The 13,786-nt window shown below is 53.6% G+C and overlaps 3 protein-coding genes across 3 annotated transcripts; 1 reads left to right on the top strand and 2 right to left on the bottom strand.

The window, feature by feature from the left end:
- Positions 1–6,801: 6,801 nt before the first annotated feature.
- LOC129666737 (cytochrome b5 domain-containing protein 1) lies at positions 6,802–11,061 on the bottom strand. Its single transcript, XM_055593979.1, has 4 exons — positions 10,597–11,061; positions 10,435–10,511; positions 10,102–10,320; positions 6,802–9,557 (listed from the first exon to the last, which is right to left on the bottom strand). The coding sequence occupies exons 1-4, from the start codon at positions 10,754–10,756 to the stop codon at positions 9,327–9,329; spliced, it is 687 nt and encodes a 228-aa protein (XP_055449954.1). The 5' UTR covers positions 10,757–11,061; the 3' UTR covers positions 6,802–9,326.
- A 199-nt stretch (positions 11,062–11,260) lies between these two features.
- On the top strand, positions 11,261–12,128 carry Naa38 (N-alpha-acetyltransferase 38, NatC auxiliary subunit). The gene is made up of 3 exons (XM_055593980.1): positions 11,261–11,423; positions 11,629–11,812; positions 11,971–12,128. Exons 1-3 carry the CDS (start codon positions 11,343–11,345, stop codon positions 12,081–12,083), a joined length of 378 nt encoding a protein of 125 aa, XP_055449955.1. The 5' UTR covers positions 11,261–11,342; the 3' UTR covers positions 12,084–12,128.
- Positions 12,129–12,921: 793 nt separating this feature from the next.
- On the bottom strand, positions 12,922–13,692 carry Tmem88 (transmembrane protein 88). Its single transcript, XM_055593978.1, has 2 exons — positions 13,363–13,692; positions 12,922–13,268 (listed from the first exon to the last, which is right to left on the bottom strand). The coding sequence occupies exons 1-2, from the start codon at positions 13,570–13,572 to the stop codon at positions 12,999–13,001; spliced, it is 480 nt and encodes a 159-aa protein (XP_055449953.1). The 5' UTR covers positions 13,573–13,692; the 3' UTR covers positions 12,922–12,998.
- Between the last annotated feature and the right edge of the window lie 94 nt (positions 13,693–13,786).

Raw genomic sequence — 13,786 nt, 5'->3', positions numbered from 1 at the left:
TGTAACATTTTGGACCACAGGTGAATGTCAGGAGCTTCTGTCCAGGCCATGCTCAGGTCACACCTGCAGCCCTTGCTGTCACCACTGTCGTCCTGCCAGTCCCTTGTGGTGGAAGAGCTGGCATCTAAGGAAAGTGTTCTGAGCTAGTTACTAATCAGGAACATTCTTCCCTTCTAAGAAAGAGCTGGGTGTTCTCTGGCGTCCCGGGCTTTCCCAGTGCAGCAGCCTCCTGTAACAGCCCTCCCCACACGCTCTGTGCTGCCCATAGGTACTAAGTCAGCCTTCCATTCCTGGGCCCTGCCCAGCGTTTCCGTTTCCCACTCCTGCCTCAGGGGAGTTCTTATCACGCCTGGCACCATCCTCCTAGCTCCTCATCTCCAGCCCTTCTTCTGGAGTCTCCTTTCCTCCCCCTTCCCTCGGTGCTGTTCCTATCAGGCTCTCTGCTCAGATCTCTTTACTCACAGGGTGACCTCATGCTTAGCTTTGGAGACAGTTACTGCTGGCCAGAATTCCTGACACAGGGACCCAGAACACCAGTCCCAAATATTTTCAGGTCACAAAGTTACTGAAGACAGCTGACTAACCTCTCTCAGCTTCCTCTTCTCCCAGTTCTCTCGGTTCATCCTCGCAGCCACTCAGGCTCAGCCACTCAGCCACTCAGATCCTTGGGAGTCCTTGGCTCCTCCCTGTATCTGACACCTGCCAAGGAAATGACTCTAACTTTGGTCCTCCTCCTCTGGTGTCCACTGACATGGGCTAGCTGCCTTCGCTTCTCTCCCAGAGGGCTGCGGTAGGTTCCCACTCCCAGGGCCCACGCTTTCCCCGCTCTGTTCTCTCATGACAGTGCAGACATCTTTTTAAAAAGTGCTTATCTGCGTGTGTATGGTGGCACACAGCTGGTCTCTGAGCTCAAGGCCAGCCTGGTCTACACACAAGAGTTCCAGCCAGGGCTACACAGTGAGACCCCCCCCCCCCCCATAACTGTGGGGCCTGTTGATGGCTTAACGGGTAAAGGTGCACACTTGACAAGCTGGACAGCTGAGTTTGATCCCTGGGGCCCACCGGGTGGAAGAAGCAAGCCCACGTGGATGGAAAGAACAGACTCCTATAAACCGTCATTTGATCTGTGTGTGTTCACACTCAAACACACACAGATTTTTAGAAAATGTAAAAAATTTTAATGCAAAAGTGAGAATGTCCTTCCCCCTCTACAGCTCTTAACTCTGAATTGTATTCTTTAAAGGACTGTATTTTACTGTGGCTGCCTTTTTTACCAGTTCTTTATAAGAGCAAACTAGACCCCTGCCTGATGGACAAAGCCTCCCCTGGCCTGGCCTGCCTTCTACTCTGCTCCCCCTCTAAAGTCCACACCCTCCTCTCCCTGCCCCTGGTCAGCTAGGCAAGCCCCTCCCTGGCCGCCAAGCCTCAGCTTGAGATGGCACTCCTGCAGAAAGCCTTCCCTGGTGCCCACAGAAGAGGGTCCGTGTTGTTGCCGAATGTCTGCTTAGCTCTGTGGGGCGCTGATGACATCCACTCATTCTCCTGGACTCTGGGCACTGGGCTAGGTGCTGTGCTGAGTGTTCAGTGGCCAGTGAGACAGGCTCTGTTCTCCAAGGATCTGAGAAGGAAAAAAGATGGACAGGAGCCTGTGCTGGGGGCGGGGCTAGTGCTGTAGTTCAGTGGTGGAGTGCTTACTGGCATTGGCAAAGCCCTGAGTTCAAATCCCAAGCACTGCATAAAAAGCTGGTATTGTGGCACACACTTGTAACCCAACCCCAGGGAGGTAGAGACCAGAGGAGCAGTTGAAGTTCAGGACCTTGAAAGGCTGGCTCAAGGCGGGAGCAAGCAGGGTGGAGTAGCTCAGTCTGGGATTCTTGGGAGAACCCTCTGAACTCCACACACGCTGTAACCCACATACCACATATGCACCAAGAGTAATAGATTCTCTTTTCCAGATTTAAATTTAGACTAAGCATGGTGGCGCGCACTCTTAATCCCAGCACTCAAGAATCGGAGAGGGAGGCAGAGAGATTTCCTCTGCAGTTCAAGGCCAGTCTGGTTAACAGAGGAGCTCTAGGACAGCCAGGGCTACACAGAGAAACCCTGTCTCAAAAACAAAAAAAAAAAAAAAAAAAAGGGGAAAAATTTTAACTTTAAAGATCACCCCCAGTTGCAAGCAAGTTTGAGGCCAAACTGGGGTACACTGAGGCCTCAGAGGCTAAGGAAATGGCCTAACTGCCAACGTGATTGCTATGCAAGCATGAGACCTGAATTTGGATCCCTTAATGCCCGCATGAAAAGTCAGGCATGAATGGTGCACGCCTGTAACCCCACCACCGGGGAGGTGGGAACCTGGGGCTCACTGCTGTAGCCAAATCATGAGCAACAGGTTCAGGGAGAGACAATCACCAAAAAAGAAGGCAGAGGAGCTGGAGATGGCTCAGTGGTTAAGAGCCCCGGTTACCCTTCCTGAGAGTCCCAGCACCCACAGGACAGCTCACAGCCATCAGTGACTCCAGTTCCAGGGGGATCTGACGTCTTCTGGCCAGAGGGACTGAACTCTTGTGGCTGTGAGCTGCCGTGTGGGTGGGGGGAATTGAACCTGGCCCTCTGGAAGAGCAGCCAGGGTTCTTAACTGCTGGAGAGAGCCATCTCTCCAGGTCCATGCTAAGAGTTTTATCCTTAACCCTAAAAGAACTAGGATGCCTTTGGAAACTTCAGAGTGTTTAAAAATCCTCCATGACTACTGTGTAAAAGAGAAGCAGGGCGGCAAGTTTACCTTTGCTTTGTTCTGTTTCAAGACAGAGTTCTCTGTGTAGCCCTGGCTGTCCTTGAACTCAAGAGATCAGCCTGCATCTGCCTCCGGAGCCACGGACTGACAGTGTGTGCCACTGCCCCACCCTGTCTAGGAGGTGAGGCCTTGCTGGAGGAGGTGCGTCACTGGGGAGGGCTGAGGTTTCAGAAGCCAGGCCCTGTCACTGTCCTCCTGCTGCCTTTACATCAAGACGGAGAACTCTCGGCTCCTTCTCCAGCGCCGTGACTGCCCGCATGCCGCCATGCTTCCTGCTCCGACTATAACGGACTAAACCTCTGAACTGTAAGCCAGTCCCAGCTAAATAGAAGAGCTGACGTGGCCACAGTAAGCCCTAACTGAGGCAGCAGTGCCTCATATCCCACGTGTTCTGTTCATTCATCTCTTTTTGAGACGGGCTCATTAGCCCAGGCTGACTTTGAGCTCACTAGCCGTGGTTGCTTCTGCCTCCACTTCCCAAGAGTTCCGGGTCACAGGTGCCCCCTGCCCAGGCCACATGTTCTGTCATGCAGACACTCTTCCCTCCCCTTGGATTGGAAGAATGGTCTCCACCTGGCTCTCGGGAGGCTCACCCACTCTTGGAACCCAGCTGTGATGCAGTGTAGAGGCCCATATGAAGACGAAAGGGGGCCTCCGGGGTTGCGGTGTAGCTCAGTGGAAGAGCATTTTGTCTGAATGTTGGAGGTGCCGGGTGCAATCCCATAGCACTGAATAAAAAACTAAGAAAATAGATCCTCCCGATTCCAGAAGTGGCCCCAGCTCACGCGTTCGGACTTAGGAATGAGCTCTGCCACTGACTGAATTGCAGACCCATTCACAAAGCCAGTGCTGCTGAGGCCTTGCTGGAGGGCGGGGTTGCTAGCAGGAGAGCAGCAGCAGCGCCCGTGTCTGCTGCGCAGGGGTACTGTGACTCGGGCTGTGGCCGTCGGACTGTCACTGCTTTAGTTTGAGTTTGAGGTTTTGTTAGTGTTTGTTTTTCTTGTTGTTTGTTTTTGAGGCAGGGTCTCACAGCAGCTCTGGCTGCCTGGAAATCTGTGTATAGGAGGCTGGCCTTGACTCACACCGTCTGGCCTGGATGCTGGGATTAAATTCCTGAGCCACCTAGCCCAGCCATCAACTAGGTTTCATTGATAGGAAATGAATTACCTATGGCACACAGGTGCAGAGGATCTGAGACAGTACTTTATGATACCCCAAACAGAAGAACAGACACCGGACAGGAACCAGTGAAATCTTAGACTTACCAGCAGTGTGAAACGTCCTATGCACCCTTCCTTAACGGAAAGTTAATTTGCACGCTGTCTGGTTCCAGGTGTTTGGGGTTATAACGACGAATGGGAAGACATTCCCACTTGGCTGGGTAAATAAGTGGAAAGGTTGTTTGTAAATTACACTGGATCGGCACTGCCTAGGTGTGCGTCTGCGTGGAGGCGGAGGACAGCCTGCAGGCCCAGCCTCTCCCTCCTACTTTTATCAGGGCTAGCAAAAGCTTCTACCTCCCTTCCAACCCGACCCTGGGTAGGTGGAAAGGTTAGTGGGAGCAGGGGACTGAGTTCTCTCTGCCACTTCCTGCTGGGTAGGGTCATAGGATTGATTCTTTTGGGGGCAAGCCAATATCAGTTATCCAGAAGTCCAGGTAATCAGCAAATCAGCAAACAGCAACAGCAGGACAAACCGGCAGCAAGCAGTCCTCCTCTGAGCAGCTGCGTCTTCCTCCTCTGGGCCGTCATATTTCCACCCAGTCCTCAGAAGGCAACTAATTCCACCTGCAGAGACCACACTCTGCAGGAGACGCTTAACAGGTGTGGACAACCTAACCCCCCCAACTTGGAATTTTAACAAAAACATGTTTCCACATCATAAACAATACAAAGATGCTGAAAAGTTGTGCCTTCCTGATGTGGGCACTGCCCTTTCTTCTGTTGCCCTTTGCCTGAAATACAGGCTAGAACCAGAACAGCCAAAAAGCTGCTGAACAGGAGGATTGGAAGGTGGGGGAGGACACTCTTGGGGGTGGATGCCTGAGTGGAGTCCCGGCTGCAGTAAGAGGTCTGTTGTGTGGGTACAGTGAAGTCTTTGCAGTCCACACCAACAGCCAGCTGCCACCTGCAGCCAAACACGGCGCTTTCTTAGGGATTGACATTCACCCTGTTAGGCTGACAAATCTAAGACCATTCTTCCTGACTGCTCAGGCCAAGGGTTTTGTCAGTGCTCCCATCACCTACGGGATTAGGGAGGGAGGGAAAATTGACTCCTGGCTCCCGTGGACCTAAAAGTGGGGGTTGTGTTCATGCTCTTTGGTTTTCAGTTCATGTGTATGAGCTCTTTGCCTGCATGTATGTATGTGTACCACCTGTCTGCCTAGTACCCTCAGAGGCCAGAGGAGAGCATCCAGTCCCCTGGAATTGGAGCTATGGATGGTTGGGAGCTGCCATGTAGGTGCTGGTCATTAAGCCTTGGTCTTCTGCAGGAGCAACAAGTACTCTGAACTTCTGAGCCATCTCCCCATCTTCAGAATGTTAATTCTGCTTTTGTTTTTGAGACAGGGTTTCTTTGTGTAGTCTTCACTGTCCTGGACTTGCTTTGTAGACAAGGCTCGACCTCCGAACTCACAGAGATCCACATGCCTCTGCCTCCTGAGTGCTGGGATTAAAGGCGTGTGCCACTGTACCAGGCTTATTTAATTATTTGTTAAAATTCTACGTCAGGCACTATATAGTTATTGGGCACACAGGGATGATTTAGGTGAACAGCTGAGTTCCCGCTAGGCAATAGCTCTCGGACACACTTGGTGGCGGTGCTCTGGGCAAGGGAGAGACATGATTCTAAGTGGCTACCTTCTGGATCCTCCTCTGTCCCCACCCTGACAGACAGCCACCCCTCACTCATGCATCAGCTTTGTTTTATAGTCTAAAATATCCAATACTTCGCATATCTGTGTCGATCTCCAAGATGAGGCACACTGGGTCATTCAGGTCTCAAGCAGCGCTTCCTTGCACAATTGTGTGCTCTGGCTGTGTGCTCTCCACGAATTCAGCTCTGGATCTGGGTGCATCAGCCTCACCCAGAATCCATGACTGGGGTGATAGAGTCTCCAGCCTAAATGAGCTAGACACTTGCCTCAGTTGCAAGGTCCATCCGGTCAAAAACTTCCAGGACATCTGTCCAAAGATGAAATCTTTAGAAGTTTTTGCCACGGGAACACAGAAAATATGATATGGGTTGACACAGATCATTGAGCCTCCATAAAGTGACTTCTTTTTTTAAAAAAAAATTAGTTAGGGCTGGAGAGATGGCTCAGTAGTTAAGAGCACTGTCTGCTCTTCCAAAGATCATGAGTTCAATTCCCAGCAACCACATGGTGCCTCATGGCCATCTATAATGTGAACTGATTCCCTCTTTTGGTAAGTGTAAATGCAGATAGAATACTCATCTACATAAAGTAAATAAATCTTAAAAAAATTATTTAATTTTATTTTATGTGCATTAGTGTGAAGGTGTCAGATCCCTTGGAATTGGGGATACAGACAGTTGTGAGCTGCCATGTGGGTGCTGGGAATTGAACCCGGGTCCTTTGGAAGAACAGAACAGTGCTCTTAACCACTGAGCTCTCTCTGCAGCCCTGAAGTGACTTCTTAAAGCACACTGATTTCCCTGTGTATTTGTGGGGAAAAAATCAGGCATAACCTTGATGCTAATAGAATGGTGGCCATCCGTTTTTTCTTCCCACTACCATCCCTTTCAATCCGAACTTCTAACTTGGTTTCATGGCTCCTCTTGCCGTGACGCTTTTGTCATTAGAGCCACCTGGTGGTCATGGGGGAAATTACAGGAAGATTACCTCCAAATACTCTGCAGAGAATAAAACACCCTGTGGGAAGAGACCCCAGCACAAGGCCAGCATCCTACCATCGTACAGCCACCTTGCCCTCAGGACACAACATCATACCCACTGGTTCTTACAGACAAATTCTTTGATATCCGAGGAGTTCAGTCAGTCACATTTATTGAGGAGCAGCTATGTGCTCAGCAACGAGGGCTACAGCAGTGAATGAGACCTCGGCCCTCAGGGGCTCACACTCTAGCAGCCAGCCACCCACATCCATTCTACAGAGCTGTACAGTGGTGATGAGCACGCAGGACAGTGCGTACAGGTTCTGTGTTAACTGAGGCAAGAGACTGAACGAGGTGCAGGAAAGGGACAAGCACTGGCAGGGATGGCAGCCGCAAGGCCTGATTTCTGCAAGGCTTCTTAAATTCAGGGCTTTACTGCAAAAGCATGAAAAGCCTTCTGAAGATCTGAGGCAGAAAGTAAGATGTTCAGAAGTAGAAATCAAAGTTGTAAGTTTCCTAGCTATTTGAGACAAATGAAGATACTATTTTTTATAAACAAAAGAACAGATTTTAAAAGATTTTTTAAAGGGTTGGAGAGATGGCTCAGCAGTTAAGATCACCGTCTGCTCTTCCAAAGGTCCTGAGTTCAACTTCCGACAGCCAGCCACATGGTGGCTCACAGCCATCTACACTGGGACCTGGTGCCCTCTGCTGGCGTGGAGGTGTCCGTGCAGACAGAGCACTCATGTAAAATAAATGTTAAAACAAACAAACAAAAAAAAGCAAAAGATATATTTAAAAAAAGACTTTGAGACAGGATTGCTGAGTGCTCGGGCATGCAGGGAAAGGGATGTGTCCCTAACAAGAAGCTCTGAAGTGGGCAGGTGGATCTCTTTGGGTTCCTGGCCAGCCAAGGCTACACAGTGAGGCCCCTCTCCTGGAGGAACGAGGACGATTTGGGATGCCCTGAAAGACAAGCTCGGGCAGATGGACACATCCCAGCAGTGATGCGCTGAGGAAGCTATGGGAGGAACACGGCTCCCAAAGAGCTTGGGGCTTAGAACAAGTAAGGAAACACGTAAGGTTACTGCAGAGCTGACTGAACATGGAATGATCCAAGCAACTCGGCACTCTTGGGTCGTGAGGGACTCCGTGGAGTCCTCAGTATGTGGACTCAGACCACCGAGGCGACAGCCTTGGACCCACCTCTGTCCACACTGCCCAGTCACCTCTCAGAGAGCCATGCAGCCACCCAGTGTCTCCTGCAGAGCATGCTCCCTAGGAGCCTGAGGCTGCGGCTGGGAATTCGCCTTCATTCATTTTAGCTGCTTCAGGGAAGCACGCTTGCCAGTCACTTTCTCTGTGTAACTGCTCTGGCTGTCCTGGAACTTGCTTTGTAGACCAGGTTAGCTTTAAACTCAAGGCTAACTCCTGCCTCTGCCTCCCAGGTGCAGGGATTAAAGCCATCATGCCTGGCTCAGTTTATCAGTTCTGAATTTCCCTCCCCTTCAGTAGGGATGGGGAAGGGAACCGAATCTAGCCAGTCACCAGGAGAGTTGTCTGCCTCCCTTTGCTCCCTCTCTCTGGCCCCAACAACTCTTTTAGAGACAGCATCTTAGAAATGCAACCCTGTCTTCCTAGCCTACTGGAAAAAAGAAAGTGCCCCCTTTGGGTTCCTCCCTACAACTTCTTGATCTACAGGTCCTTTCTCCACTCTGGCTTTTCTTGGATTCAGTAAATATCTATCTTGTTGCCTCCAACAGTCAGGAATCTTGCTATGATGTCAACAAGAAAGCGGCCTCAGCAGCCAGTGCTTGGCTGAAATTCAGCCTTCCCTGCCTCTGTCTCTAGAGTTCTCAGCTAAATAACTCCTTTCAAACACAGTACATGTTGACTGCATGACAGGCTTCCATTTCCCATCATGCAACAAGCCTGGGACAAGCTCACATTCCAAACACATGGTTCGAGAGTAGCCGTCAGAAATGCTAGCATTAGGAGAAGATAGAAAAGAGCCTGACTTTCAAAGTTAGGAAGGCTGGGGTTTGCATCGTGGCTCGAAGGAGCTAACAGATGTTCTTTTGTGCTACTGAGCCCTTCTAAATTCCCATTGGAATTGGCTGTAAGATGGCATGAGTGGCATTCACCTGAGAGGGCATCTGTGTAAAGAGCAGGGAGCTCCCAGCATGATGTCTATCCTCAACTCACGGGGAATCAGTCACTGTCTCCAGAGCTAACTTCTAAACACCTTCAGAAAGTAGAGCAGCCAGCCACCAGCTGTGATCCCTGATAGGAATTTCCAGATCCTGTCTTTGTAGGTCCCATCACCCCTCTCATCTCTCACCTCTGCCAAAAGTTCTTCCACCCTTTATTGTCTGTATAACCTTCACTATTGACGAGCCCTGCCTAATCTACGTGCTAACACTCTCAACGGAAAGGCTCTAGGCGTCTTCCTGCCATTTCCAGGGGTTAATTCTCTCCAGGACCCCTCTACTATTCTTTGAGCAAATCATAAAGGAGCCAGGGGTAAGGCCCTTCCATTTCAGAAAGCCACAAGAACCACAGGCCAGTTCCCAGAGGGGAACAGAGGTGTGGGTCCAGGCCCCACAGACCACACCTGTTTTCCTCGGGGCATAGAAAGAGGCAGACGCAGATGTCTCAGTCTACACGTGCATCTCCTTGCCTATAGCTCCGTGAGGTCATCATTGAAGTAGAGCAGTATCGCAGGTATGTGATGTGTGGCATCCATATTGAGATAGTCAAACTCCTCTTCTTCATCCCGGATCCCGTTATCTTCCAGATTGCGATCCATGTTCAGGTTCTTACCATCGTATTTCCACGTGTAGCTGGCAGCGTGTGCGTTATAGGGGAGATAGCGGTGCAGGATTTCCCACATTGACTCCAGAGCCCCCACCTAAAGAACACGGAAGTGTCGACCTCTAGAATTCTGCATGGAACACACAGACACACTCCTGAGCGCTAGGAGGGGGGGCTCTTAAGCCACGATCCTTTAGGATTTGCTCTAACTGGAAACTGGGAAGAACACCAGAAGTGAAGCAGTCCCAAGGAGCCACTGAGCTAGAACGAGAGTGCCTCCATTAGCAGACAGCGCCCCTCAGGCACCCCACAGCCCCAGAGAAGTAAAGCTGACGCTCCAGTGCACAATATAGACACCAGAGCCACCACTTCTATGAGTGAAAGCTGGTGCCCCTCACTTGCAGTGGAGTAGACTGAGTCCAGCTGCTGTCTGCAACGGCAGGTAACCACCGTCATAGGATGCTGGCCTAGACTATGATGAAGACTGTGGTAGCTGTAATGTAAACACTTCTAGAATTCCCTCTGTGGGAACCTGGGTCGTCTGCTTTCCTCTGTCCTGTCAGGGGGAGGGAAGAAAACACCGCCGCCCCCAGAAGTGCTTTCTGCTTGCCTCTAGCCTGTCCACCGGCGCCAGCCCTCACCTGCAGAGTGTGCTCCTGCGACGTGAGGGTGTTAATAATGCGGATGTTCCGGGTCTTGGCGGACAGCCGCCCCACGTTATAAAGCGTCCCCTTCCACCAGGGCATCCCGAAGTCATTGGCCCAGTCTGAGCGGGGCAGAGGCGGCGGGATGTGCACGAAGCGGCCCCGCGGGGTGCGGTACCTCAAGCAGCCGGTCAGTGGGTCTATGTGCTTGCGGATCTTGTTTCGAGGAAGGAGAGGTGTAATCACTATTTCGGGTTCTTACTGTTCCCCGCCACCCTTTCCCGCTCTCTGGAGCCGCTTCCACCAACCCCACATTCCAACGGAACGTACATCTCTGGTCTGTGGATCAAACCAGTGACTAATGTCCTGGCCAGCGACCTCAAGGATGGGTTTCATCAGTAGGTCCCCTAAAAAGGAACAGCGGCCGTCAGAGGCCAGCCACCTAGGTGCCAGGACCAGCTCCCCAGCCCTTCCTGGACATGTGTCCCTCACCTTTGAACTCCTGTGCAAGCGGAGTTAGATTGTACACATGTCCCAGGTAAGATACCCAAAGGTCGTCGGGCTGGTTGTGTTCCGCTACTTCTGCCGGTGTGAAATAACGACGCTGAAAATAGTCAAAGTCTGGCCCCGCTACTAGGCCTCGGCGCGTCATGGCTCCGGTTCGGTTAGGAGCACTGGCTCCCTTGGCTACTTCCTTGCTCCTCAGCAATCCTGCAAAGACCGGGTCCGAGAGCTCCCTGGAGTGCGTTTGTCGCTGACATGGAAACCATTGTCCTTTCCCGGCCACTGTACGCGGAGGTTAAACCTGCGTAAGCAGGGCGGGGCTTGGGCTGCACGTGTTCCCCGGAAGCATATGCCTGGTTCCGGCCTGGAGCCTAGCGTTGTCCAGTTCATTCTGAGAGAAAGCGAAGACAGTCCGTTCCATCGCGGAGTCTAGGCTACATGGGTTTGCTAGGGTGACGGCAAATGACGCTGAGGAGACCAGAACAGAGGGTTTTTAAAGTACCAAATTTCAGGCGGTTCCAAAAGGTGCCTAAGAGAGCGCAGGCAAAGGTCTCGCGATATTGTCTTAACAGCCCAGTAGGCGTCGCTGAACTCGGGCTGAAAGAAAATCTCGCGAGATCTCTGGAGGCAGACCCGGGGACGCGGAGGCGTGATCTCACGAAAGGGAAGCGCTTGGGAGCACTCGCGAGATCTGGCGACCCGACTCTACACGCTCTCGGGAAGTTTAAGGCCCAATGGCCGGAGCTGGGCCGACCATGCTGCTACGAGAGGAGAATGGCTGCTGCAGTCGGCGTCAGAGCAGCTCCAGCGCCGGGGTTAGCGCGGGCTCGGGTTCCGGAGGAGCCGTCGGGCGGCGACACCGAGCGGGGAGGGGAGTCGGCGGAGAGGACGGGAAGGGAACTACAGTTCCCGGCAGCCCGTGGGCCCCGGGCGCCGCCGAGCGGGCTGCTGGGAGCTGTGGTTCTGCGGGCGTGCAGCCGCGACTGCGCGTCTGCATGTGTGTGTGTGCTGCCCTGGCAGGACTCCGACGGGGAGCAGGAGGACTCGCCGGCCGCGCGTGCCCGGCAGCAGCTAGAGGCGCTGCTCAACAAGACCATGCGCATTCGTATGACAGATGGAAGGACACTAGTCGGCTGCTTCCTGTGCACCGATCGCGACTGTAACGTCATCCTGGGCTCCGCACAGGAGTTCCTCAAGCCGTCTGGTCAGTGCCCAGGGAGTACACACCTCCTCGGGAATGCGGCGGGAGCTCACCGCGGGGCGTTTCCTCTTGCAGGCCTTACTGCGCCCCTATTTTCCGGGGCGAGATCGATGCTCGCAGGCCGTTCTGATACTCTGACCTTTTTTTTTTTTTTTTTCTAGATTCATTTTCTGCGGGAGAGCCCCGTGTGCTGGGTCTGGCCATGGTGCCAGGCCACCACATCGTTTCTATTGAGGTCCAAAGGGAGAGCCTGGCGGGGACCCCGTACCTCTGACCACGATCGCACTTCTCTCTGAGACCATTAAACCCTGTGACCAAAGCGGCTGGTGTCTGTGAGCTCCGACGTAAGCTAGGGAGAGCACGCTCCATCCTTCGAGCAGGCTCGTCTGAGTCCAGGCGCTCCCTCAGCCCGACCCCTCCATTTAAGAGTGCCAAAGCCTCCCTCAAGTTAGGCGCCTAAGGCAACAGCCCCGAGGGTGGGCCCCTCACCTTCCCTCCCACGCCGCTGCTTCAGACTGGAACGGGAGGGGGTGTCATCCTGCTCCGGAAGACCCATTGTTTCCCACCCCGGCCTGGCAACGCTTAGTTCCTTTAAGCCGGGGTCAGAGAACGGGCTCCGGTCCCCAAGGGGAGCTGGGTAGGCAGTCAACGCAAGGCCCCCTCCGCGATTATTAATAGGGAAGTGACTTCGGGGTCAGGGTCAGAGCTCCGGGGTCCGACCAGGAAGAAGGGACTGAAGAGATAAGGGAAAGCAGGATGCTTTATTTAAAGAAGCTCTGCTTTGCCCACGCGTCCTCCTCCCGAGCCCTGGGCCGGGGCCACTGTGTATGTGCCACCGCTGAATTTAGAGAGCACATTCGTTTTATAAGTTGTGATGGTGTCTTCTCTAGTCCTGCCCCTCAGTCCCGTAAATATCAGAGGAGCTGCACCAGCAAAGGAAGGCATGAAGTCCAGCTCAACTGTTCACGTTAGAGGAGGGGAGATGTGAGGGTCCGGCCCAAACGGTCAGGATTCAAATGTGGATGGGTTTTCTGGGGCATGAGGATTTTCACCTGGGTCCACAGGTGCTGCTGTTCCACCGAAGAAATGCTGGGACCTGACTCAGGCAGTGGTGAGGAGCAGGGCTGGGCAGAACAGCCCCGGGCTTCCTGTAAGTCCTCAGGCGACAGGATGCTTGACTCCACGCGCCTCAGACCCAGACCTTCCCAGGTGTGGGAACAGCCCGGGACCCTGGTGAGGCCGGGATTTGCTTCGGCTGTGGGATGTGCCGGCGCCGGTACAGGGCCCGGCTGTAGGGCACAAGGCAGTCGGCCAGGCGAAGGCGCAGGCAGAGGCGGCGGTAGGTCGCCAGGGCCAGCACCAGCAGCGGCACCAGCAGCAGGAATCCAATGACCAGCAGGGCGGTGAAGCCTGGGTCCCGCAGATGCGCCGTGCAAGGGGGCGCCTGGGAGTGCAGGAACTGTGCGGGTAACAGGCGTCAGGCTGGCCCGCCGGGCCGCATCCTGCCCAGGGGGGAAACAGCCCCCACCCCACCCCTTGGGGCACACGCTTACCTGGGAGTGGCAGAGAAAGCCGAAGCCTAACATGGTGACAGCGGGTAGCAAGATGGTCCCCAGCACCAGCGCCAGCAGGAGGAGGTTGAAGACGGCCACCAGCAGATTCTGGGCCGTTACCAGCACTGCGCAGGCCCAGCAATCCAGGGGATCCCGGGGCTCTGGGCCGCCCGCGAGAACCGAGCGCTGGGCTCCGGGCACCTCCGCCATGGCCTGGCTGGTTCCCGCCCCAAAGGCTGCAGCCCTTATAGCCCTCCTTCCTGCCCCTCCCCCGGGGCAGCCTCTCCCCACCCCCCACTACCTTATCCTGGAATGCAGCTCTGGGATCAGGCATCCTCATCCCAAGGAGCAGGCCTGGCTCTGGACATTCCACAGGCGCCTTCCGGGAGGGGTTCGGGGGCTGCGCGGCCCTCCATCACCGTCC

This window comes from Psammomys obesus, unplaced genomic scaffold, assembly GCF_907164565.1.
Source record: "Psammomys obesus unplaced genomic scaffold, mPsaObe1.curated_primary_1811, whole genome shotgun sequence".
In the NCBI taxonomy this organism is placed as follows: Eukaryota; Metazoa; Chordata; class Mammalia; order Rodentia; family Muridae; genus Psammomys; species Psammomys obesus.
The sequence above is the reverse complement of the archived record's forward strand: the minus strand, read 5'-3'. Positions and strand labels throughout refer to the sequence as shown.

Coding starts and splice junctions, on each gene's coding strand:
- LOC129666737 (XM_055593979.1), bottom strand. CDS start 10,756: ATGACGCGCCGAGGCCTAGTAGCGGGGCCAGACTTTGACTATTTTCAG. Junction 10,512..10,596: donor GCTTGCACAGGAGTTCAAAG/GTGAGGGACACA, acceptor GTTCCTTTTTAG/GGGACCTACTGATGAAACCC. Junction 10,321..10,434: donor TTGATCCACAGACCAGAGAT/GTACGTTCCGTT, acceptor CCTCGAAACAAG/ATCCGCAAGCACATAGACCC.
- Naa38 (XM_055593980.1), top strand. CDS start 11,343: ATGGCCGGAGCTGGGCCGACCATGCTGCTACGAGAGGAGAATGGCTGC. Junction 11,424..11,628: donor AGAGCAGCTCCAGCGCCGGG/GTTAGCGCGGGC, acceptor CTGCCCTGGCAG/GACTCCGACGGGGAGCAGGA. Junction 11,813..11,970: donor GGAGTTCCTCAAGCCGTCTG/GTCAGTGCCCAG, acceptor TTTTTTTTCTAG/ATTCATTTTCTGCGGGAGAG.
- Tmem88 (XM_055593978.1), bottom strand. CDS start 13,572: ATGGCGGAGGTGCCCGGAGCCCAGCGCTCGGTTCTCGCGGGCGGCCCA. Junction 13,269..13,362: donor GCTTTCTCTGCCACTCCCAG/GTAAGCGTGTGC, acceptor TTACCCGCACAG/TTCCTGCACTCCCAGGCGCC.